Consider the following 9,397-nt stretch of genomic DNA (forward strand, 5'->3'; position numbering starts at 1 on the left):
CACACCTGTGAAATGGGTTTGAAAAGCTCTGTCTTGGGGACCGCTGGAATCTAATTTCAGTAAAGCCCTGGCTCAGTGCCTCACCTGTACTGAGAATGGAACAAAAGCCTTTTTCCTACTGGAATTAACTTATTCCCTGGAGCTTAAACCCACTACACTGAGATTTAACTTTTTTTAAAAAGATGTATTTTATTTATGCATACAAGAGCCAGGGTGTAGGCCAGAGGTTGGGGCGGGGGGTGGGGGGGTGGCAGAATAAGAGGACTCACCAGAGACAGAGTGGGAGATCTACTAAAATACACTGCTGAGAGGAGCAGTGGGTGAGACAGGTGAGGTCTGCTGTGCCATGTGTGTTAGTTCCCTAACACAGGGATTGAACTCCTGCTGCAATGTCTGCTTATAGCTTCATAGTGTTGAGACTTAATCCCTTGTGCCACCAGGGAGGCCCTGAGATTTAACTTTAAATCCAGGATATATCAGAGACTATGCAGTGTTCTGGGACAAAGAAAACCCTATCAGAAAAAATGCTGCTTAGCAATGAAAACTAAGTAATATTTCCCCACTAGAGTATGTCCTTCCATGTCAGAGGGAGGTCGCCTTCCTCACTGGGTTTAACACAAATCCCCAAAATATTTCAAGGACAACTTACCTCCCACTCAGCTGCTGTTCTTTCTAAGCCACTCCTGCTTTCATTCATTTAACCGCCAGCAAAAATCTAGCCCCTGCCCAGAGTTTGCCAAATGATGTTAAAAATAACTTAATGTACAGGATATTTTAATGGACTGAGCTCTGGCTCCACCAATGCAGGGCGAAGTGTGCCAGGCCAGTGCATTCTGGGCATTTCACCTCAAGAGAACATCACCCATATGTCTCAGAAATTCCCTGGAGGTGATATGACTAAAACATCTAATTTGCAAACTATCTTCACCCACCTGGGGATATGTGCGCAGGACACAGTTCCATTCCTGCCCTAGGGGGATTCTCTCTGGTTTACCCTCATCCCAAAGAAACTGTTAAAGCAGTTTTTCATTTTAGGCTTAGTCTTTCAGTCCGGGGCCAACATCTGAGGGTCTGGCCTCTGCTCATGAATTATCCCGGCCTCTGTCTAGTCCACCACACAGTTCATTTAAATTACCTCCCACCTACTTGGAAAAAGAAGAACTCTTGCCATTTTTGACAACATGGACCTTGAGGGGGTTATGCTAAGCAAAATAAGTCAGGAGAAAGACAAATGTCATATGATTTTACTCATTTGTGGAATATATATATAATTGATATATATATATATATATATATATATATCTCAAATGAATAAAACAAAGCAAGCCTTAAGACACTGACAATGGAACTGTGGGCACCAGACAGAAAAGAGAGGGAGGAACGAGTATAGGGGGCCAGATTGGTTGGTGGTAGATCATGACCGGACATTTGGCGGTGGGTGTGGAGAGAAATATGCAGTTACTGAGGTGAGAAACGCACACCTGAAACCTACACAATGTTGTAAACTAATGTTACCTCAACTTAAAAAAAAAGTACTTCCCACTGAGGGACTTGCAGTTTCCTGAAGCCCAACACTGCCTAGCTTCAGGACATCGCCGGACTGCTCTCACCAGGAACTGTCTCTCTCCTTTCTTATCCTGTCTTTTCATTTGTCCTATCAGTCTTAGAGCATATATCACCATTTTCCTTACACGACAGCTGCTTATCACCTCAGTAATTTTACAGTCAGCGAGTATGTTTTCTTTTCTTGACTCTCCCACTACCAGCATGGGATCTTCTACAAGCAGATGCTCAATTAATGTTTGGGGAATAAATGAGCCCACGAGCAAGGGGTGTAATTGATTATGATTGAATTCTACATTCTTGAATTTGTCACATATATCTGTTATTTATAATCTTATAAAACTCAAAGTATAAGAGATTAGGAGAGATCCCATACATTTTATTGCTGAAATTTTTAAAAGTTTTCAAGGAAATGCATATTCCAATGCCATGTTAGCTTGTATGTACTATGTTTTCTTGTATATCTAAATAGGATGAAAGTTTTCCAATCTGTGTCACAAAACAGCAAAACTCTTATTCTTAAACAGGATAACTGTGACGAATATAATTCATAAACATAGATTATAATGCAAGATAAGTTTTTGTTTTGAACTATCAGCATTTGAAAAATAGAAAAATATGCAGCTAAATCTCCAAACTACCCATGCAGAACAGGAACATAGAGGTATTATATGTGCTGTTCCCTCAGCCACACTCAGCCCTGCACTTCTTGGAATGATGACTGCTCTCTTCACCCACGAAGGGAAAGATTTGGGCCAACTTCACTAGGTATGACAGAGCTGCTGGCCCTAGGACATTCACAGGCCATGGCACCACTGTTGGCCTCTACTGCAATTGTGGCTTGAATTCTCTTTTCCTCCTCTTTCAAAGCTTCTTCATACCAGTATTGGAAGGTAGTAGGGACTGTGTGATTAATCTTGGCCCAAAACTCCAGGATCTTCATCTTACTGGTTTCAGCATGGGCCCTTGGGCCCCAGAGAAACTCATAGCGAGCTGGGTTGGTGTTGGGCACCTGGCGGTATTCCAGGTACTTAAGCTTCACCAAATCTTGTGTGATGAGCTTTTTGGGTTCCCCATAGATAAAGTGCCTCTTTCCAGCATATATCTTCATCTTATTGAGGAATTCCCAAATGTTCTCCTCAGTGGCACAGTTGCCCTTCATGAAGATCAGCCCTAGGAGGTTCATCAGGAGACCCGTCTTGGGAAAGCCCCTCCTACGACTCACTGTCCCATTGTTGGGGAGATTCATTTTGCTGACGAGGATATACGAATGTTTGGTAGAGTCTACTTCCTTTAAGTCAACACCAAATACAACCTCCATGTTGAAAGAAGCTCTTTCGAGGATCTCAATGAAGTGCTTTCTGTACTTTTTATTGACAATCTTCAGCATATGTGCTCTGGTAATAGGTTTCTTCATTTTGTACCTGTGTATCATGAACTGCACCAACATCACTGCGACCCTGGATAGAGGGTCATCCTGAGACTGCACAGTGGAGAGTGGAAACGGAGAGGAACTTTGCTTTTTCCCATTTCCACTGTTGATGCCTTTCTGTGATCTTGTGCGAGAACCTTCATCAGAACTAGTGGTGATGGGTAGGGTGCTCTTAGCCCCCTTGACACTGCCTTGCGGCTTAGCACCAGGCTTTCTCTTAGTAAGAACAGGAGCAGATGAGGAGGGGAGCACGTCCCCCTCAACTGCAGTGGGCCGAGCACTCCTCAGACCCTGCTGCCCCTTTTGGACCTGGTGGCGTTTCTTACGGGCGCAGAGCTTACTCTTCTGACCCCGAGGCATGATAAATGTGGGCAGGGCAGCAGAGGACCTGGGCATGAGAAAAGAGAGGATGTAATAGAGAGCACCTTCAGCAGGAAGATGCCACCCTAACTTTAAGAAGGTTACCTCTGCAGGTTCCCTCTAGGGCAGTGTCCTAGGAACCCACAGGACTCCTAAGCTTATCCCTTGAGGACTCTGTGGAAATAAAGTGGGACAGGCTGTAGTCCGCCAGTCCAGCCCAGCGGTTGCTGGGGCCTTGAGCAGCGGCATGCAGGTCTAGTCTCTGCAGAGTGCTCTACTCTGGACACAGGGGTTTGCTCAGTTCACAGTGAAGACCATCATATCAACTTTTGGCAGGGCCTGGGCCCTGTCCTCTGTATACTCTAGCTTTACACGGAAGACCCAGCTCTATATCATGGGATACCTTAAGGGGCAGTGAAGGGGAGCCTCAGCCCATCACCCTTGCCAGGAGGCACCCACTGCTCACAGCCCTGTGGCCTCTGTCCTGGGTTTGTTGGGGGTCCTCAGTCTGCATAGAGGGACTTCGCCTCAGGTCTAGCTACAGCCCAGGACACCTTGGCTAATCTGATGTCGCTCAGATCAAACAAAGGCTCTCACCATGATGCCTACCAAAAGAAAGGAGGGTTCACGTATGCTTGACCTCCACAATTGGGCTCCTCAGTGCTGTAAGCAAAGAGGGGGGGACCCTGTGTTGCCTCCCCTTTTGGGGATATGGGTGGAGCCACCATTCGGTATTTTTTTCTCTTTTTACTTTCTTACATCATTGTTCATTTTTGTATAATATTTGATTTCTCCCCTCAGGTGTAGCCCCTATACATCTCCCATCACCACCTCACTCATGAACCACCACCATAGTCCCTTGTGCTCTTCCCTCCCCTGTTTTGATCCCTCCCCTACCCTGTCCCCTGCTGTATGCCTCAGATCTATAATTTGCCTGCTAGTTTTATATTTTTTTTTCCCTCTAACCCTTTGTAACCACCATTCTTTATTCGGGGTCCACACCTCCCTCTGCAGAACTGAGGCCACTCAATCAGTCCAACACCCTCATCTCTCTGGACCTCTCTAACAAAAATTGTAAGGGCACCTCAGCCTGACAGTTATGGGTTTCCCCAAGGCTACAGGAAGGGGATGAATGTATGAGAGTCCATTTTTCAGAACCAGCATTTCCCTAGTCCTCACCAGGTCTTTGACTTGAATTTTGGGTAGGACATAGGATTTCTCCCTCCAATAATCTGGGGAGTACAGCCTCAGAGGAGAGCCTTCAATTTCCTGTGTCCCTGGAGAGGGAAGTCTGATTGTCTGGTTCATTTATTTATGGCCACCCCTGCCTGGTACCTTCCAGCAATGAGTGCAGGAGCACTACTTGGTGTTGCCACCTCTCATTGGGGGGAGAGTCTCGTAATAGCACCAGAGGTCCTCACCTCCACTGCAATTAGGGCCTAAATATCCTCCCTTTGACCAAGAACAGAGGTTACTCCTTGGCCCAAGCCCACCTCTACCCTCCTCCCCCCCAAATGTTTCAGGCAGAATTCAGCCTTCCACGGTGGACAACAGCAGGGAGAACTACAGGAGTGTCCCTGATTATGGGTCGGGGTGGTCCCTTCAACTGCACCCAAGATCTTTAGCTTGATTCTAGATCAGTTCTGGGAATGTCCTGTGGCTCACCAGAGGCTTCCAACCCCTTTCCTCGCCCCCAGATCAAAGCCCTCCCCCCGTTCCTGACCTCTGAAATGGAAGTCAGGATGATCCACATCCACATTTGGCCACGCTACTCAGGGGCCGGGATCAGGGGCCGGGATCAGGGGCCGGGACCCCACGGCTCTGGAGTTGGTTTTCTCTAAGTCCCCACTTAGGGTCCTCATCCTCATCAGAGCCCAGAGCTCCTCCCATTATTGAACTGAGTCCACCGTCTCCAAAGAAAGCTCTGACCTCCTCGAGCATCCAGAGGCGGGAGTTGGGACGGCTATTAAAGCCAGGTCTTGCCGGAAGCTCCCAGACCGTGGGCAGGGGCCGCAGCTTGGCGTTGCCATCCCTACTGGGTAGAGGTCGACGCGTGAGGACTGGGACCTCTCGGGACTCTAGTTAGGACCTAGGTTTCCATGATCTGCAGAATCCAGGGCTACTTCCTGAAGTCGAGACCCTCTTCCCTTAGACTATATTCAGCGCACAGCCTGATGGCTCTGACAGGGCCTTCTACTGCCCATCACAGGGGCGGGACTTCGTTACGCCGCGGAGAGAGGGGGGGGGCTCTTGAACCCACGTTCGGCTCCGCAAGTCCTCACCTTGACTTCAGAGAGGTCTTGATAACCCACCCTGCGCACCGCGATCACCGAATAAACGCTCCTGCACGCGGAGGGCTAACCTTAGAATCGGAAGTCTGCGTACATCACATCCGGTCACTGCCGCGTGGGGTCTCTTAGCACTGACGGCAGGAGCGGGGTTCTGAGGTCCCTAGGTCAACATTCGGGTCACAGTCTTCACCTTGGTATCAGTCAGAGTCCGGGATTCCCCCCTCTGCTGAAAAGCTTCTGGAATCCACATCCACGAGCAGCGAGTGCTGTTACCCGCCCTTCCCCCCCCCAGCCCCCCCAGCCCCCCCCCCCCCCCCCCGCAAACCTTCACCTTCCTGAGTCCCTAGACAGGGGAGTCAGCGGCACTGTTTCTGCCTACCTCTCTCTGGGGTCTCAGAAACCTTACAAGGGGGCTCACCTTGAGTCCAGATATGGCCAAGACCACTCAGAGCACAACTCCCCGCCACGGACCCCACCATCCTAGCAGACAACACCCCTCGCTCCCTGAGACCTGTTCGGCAGAAATGAGACAGCGGCTCAGCCTTATCACTCTGCCTGGGACCTCTCGCCTTTAAGAACAGGAACGCGGCTCTGTAGAGCCCCCTCATTAAGGTCTAGGGAGCCCCCTCTCCTCAGGAACCTCATCTTGTTCCTGGTCCGCGCGGGGATTCTGTCCCGCCGGGAAGTGACTCCACTCAGATGAAGGTCCGCGCCTCCCTGAGATCCTCTCCATGGAAACATAGGATGTGAAATGAAAATTGTAGTATGTGGCAGGGGGCTCAGAAAAGGGAGGACTGTTGAAGTGAAACTGATCTCTCCTTTTCTGTAGTCGGCGTTAGCCTCATGTCACTGTCACCTGCTTTATGTGATTTACTTTGTAAAGGGAAGGAGCTATCCAGGATGGCTTGTGATGCCCCGATTTTGAGGTTATCTGATACTGCATATGTAGATGATCACATTGTCACTGAACATTACCTGTGTCTCCTCCTTATCCATAACTTTCACTTGCTGTGTATTCTTAATTTCTTTGCTTATGTCAATCCAGTTTTTTTTGGGGGGGAGGGGGCACAGAGTCCTTATTTTTAAAATCTGAAATATATTTTGAAGTATCTGCTTTAGGCAGAGTGGGGTGGAATGAAGAGTGTGGACACTGGAATTCAGATCAGGACTCCTGTCCCGGCCCTGTCACCTTACAGATCCCTACAAACTGGAGCACATTACCAATCGCCAATATAAGTACATCAGATCAATGCAAATATTGCTTAATAAGAACAATTATGTAATATACCCTCTTCAGACTGTATCCTTCAGAATATATCCTCTTAAAGTGTCTGTGGAAGAGTCTCCCAGTTTGAGAACTCAAGGGTCTTAGAACTTTTGTCAAAGACCAGTATCTTCCCTACTCCCAGTATCTCTTGCCCACTTCAAGCTGCCCCTCCATCTAAATCATCATTATTTCATTCATTTATCCACCAACAAAATCCTAGACTTTGCCTAGAATTCACCAAATTAACAAGATAAACTAATCAAGTGCCCTTTTAATGGTATGCTTTCTGATTCCCCCATCCTGGGGTAAAGAGTGCCAGTCCAGTGAATTCTAGGCACGTCATCTCAAAGCAATATAATTTATTTCTGAGAAACACCACGGTGATGATGCACATAGAACATCTGATCTGCACACTATGGTCAACTGCTCTGAGACAAGAGCACAAGACTCTTTCCATTCCTACTCCACAAGGAGATTTTCTCGTTTACCCACAATCCCAAAGTAAATGTTAAGGATAATTTTTTCATTGCAAACTTAGTCTTTCATCTCCCAGACCCTCCATCTGAGGGTCTGTTCTCCGCCTGCCACTCCCATAGCCTCAGCCAGCCCACCACACAGCCTCACTTAAAGTGACCTCTCTTTGTTATAATTAGTCTTTTTCCTGGTCCCTTATTTAGGTTTTCTAGATTCCTGCTATGAGTGAGACCATGCGGTATTTTTCTTTATCTTTCTGGCTTATTTCGCTGAGTATGATCCCTTCCAGCTCCATCCACGTTGCTGCAAATTGCATGTGTTTATCTTTTTTGATTGCTGAGTAATATTCCATTGTGTATATGTACCACATCTTCTTGAAGTAAAAATCAAAATCAACATGCAACTATAAACCAGAGACACATTACAGGATGTGGGGAGAGGGAAGGAGGGAGTAGAGTCAAGATAAGGGTGGTGGGAATTGTATGGGGAATATAATCAAGATGAAAATGCATACATTGTGCAAAAATGAAAAATGATGTAAAAAAAAAAATATATATATATATATAAATAAAATAAAAAGTGACCTCTCTCTGAAGGATTTGCACTTTCCTGAGGCTCCAAACTGCCTTGCCTCAGGGCATTGATACTTGATTGCTTTCAACTTGAACTGGCTCTCCTCTTCAGCTCTTGTTTTTACTTACTCTTTAGGTCACAGAAAGCACCTCACCATCTTTTTTGTATGATAGCAGCTCCTAGACTCTGAAATTTAATGGGCAGGGGCTAGATCTTGGGTTTTCATTGCTGTTTTGGGAATTTTTGGAAAGTTTTCCGAGTATTAGCAAGAAATCGTCCAAATAGCTCATTCTCAATTAATGAATGGGAAATAAATGAGAGTAAATATGAGGTCTAACCCATTAATTTATCTTACATTCCCAAATAATCTAAGAAAATCTAAGTATGCACCTTTTACTTTTACAAGAAAAACACTAGAATGAATTTAGGCAAACCAAGAATTAGCAATCTTTTTATTTATATTCCTTCTTTTTGGACCTTTATTATTTATAACATGCCTACGGTATACTAGGTAATATGCTAAGACTATGACCTCAAATAAGACAAAATATCTGCTCTTTTGTTTTTGAAGCTGCTTTGTTATTGAGGTCTGACTGCACACAAAAAGCTGTACACATTTAATGTATGCAAATGGATGAGTTTGTAGAAAAGTATAGACCATGGTGAACCATCACCACAATCTATGCCATAGACCTATCCATTAAATCCAGAAGCTTTCTCCTGCCCTCTTGATTTATTTATTATTTCAGGGGCAGGGAGACAGGACAATTAACATAACATCGACCCTCTCAGCATTTTTTTAAAGCATACAATATGGCTTTGTTAACTATAGGCTCCATGTTACAGAGTACATCTCTGTGGGGAAACAAGGGCTGGAAATTCCTACTCCACCATCTTGTTGATGTCATTCAGGTACAACCTTTTTTCTTTATTTCTTGATCCCAACTATTTTACTGCACTGTTCATTTACATTTCTTTTTTTAAAGATTTATTTTTATTTATTTATGCACAAAAGACCTGGGGTGTAGGCCAGAGGTGCGGGGGGTGCGTGGTTGATAGGATTCACCAGAGACAAAGTAGGGAGCAGAACAGGTGGGTCTACTGAAATACACTGCTGAGGGGAGCAGCAGGCAAGACAGGAGAGGTCTGCTGTGCCATATGGGTCAGCTCCCTGGCTGGGGATCAGACTCATATCGCAGTGGCTGGTGCTTGCTTGATAGCCCTGAGACTTTAACCCCTGAGCCACCATGGAGGCCCTCATTCACATTTCTAAGAAAACCCTTCGCCATATACATATTATCTTATTCTGAACCCCCAAAAGAGATTCAAGGAGTTTTCATTTGTTGTACAAAGTGCCAAAACTTTCACACTTAGGGTGAAAACAACAATAAAGTTCTGGTGCCTATTATTCATAAATAGATACCGAAGTCAAATAAA

At 45.9% G+C, this 9,397-nt stretch overlaps 1 protein-coding gene across 1 annotated transcript; it reads right to left on the reverse strand.

Moving 5' to 3' along the window:
* Positions 1-1,938: 1,938 nt before the first annotated feature.
* Positions 1,939-3,355, reverse strand: MAGEB3 (MAGE family member B3). The gene has a single exon (XM_037511692.2). It carries the CDS (start codon positions 3,353-3,355, stop codon positions 2,294-2,296), a length of 1,062 nt encoding a protein of 353 aa, XP_037367589.1. The 3' UTR covers positions 1,939-2,293.
* Between the last annotated feature and the right edge of the window lie 6,042 nt (positions 3,356-9,397).

The sequence above is a fragment of the Talpa occidentalis genome, unplaced genomic scaffold (genome assembly GCF_014898055.3).
Source record: "Talpa occidentalis isolate TD23 unplaced genomic scaffold, MPIMG_talOcc4v2.1 talOcc4.15, whole genome shotgun sequence".
NCBI lineage: Eukaryota > Metazoa > Chordata > Mammalia > Eulipotyphla > Talpidae > Talpa > Talpa occidentalis.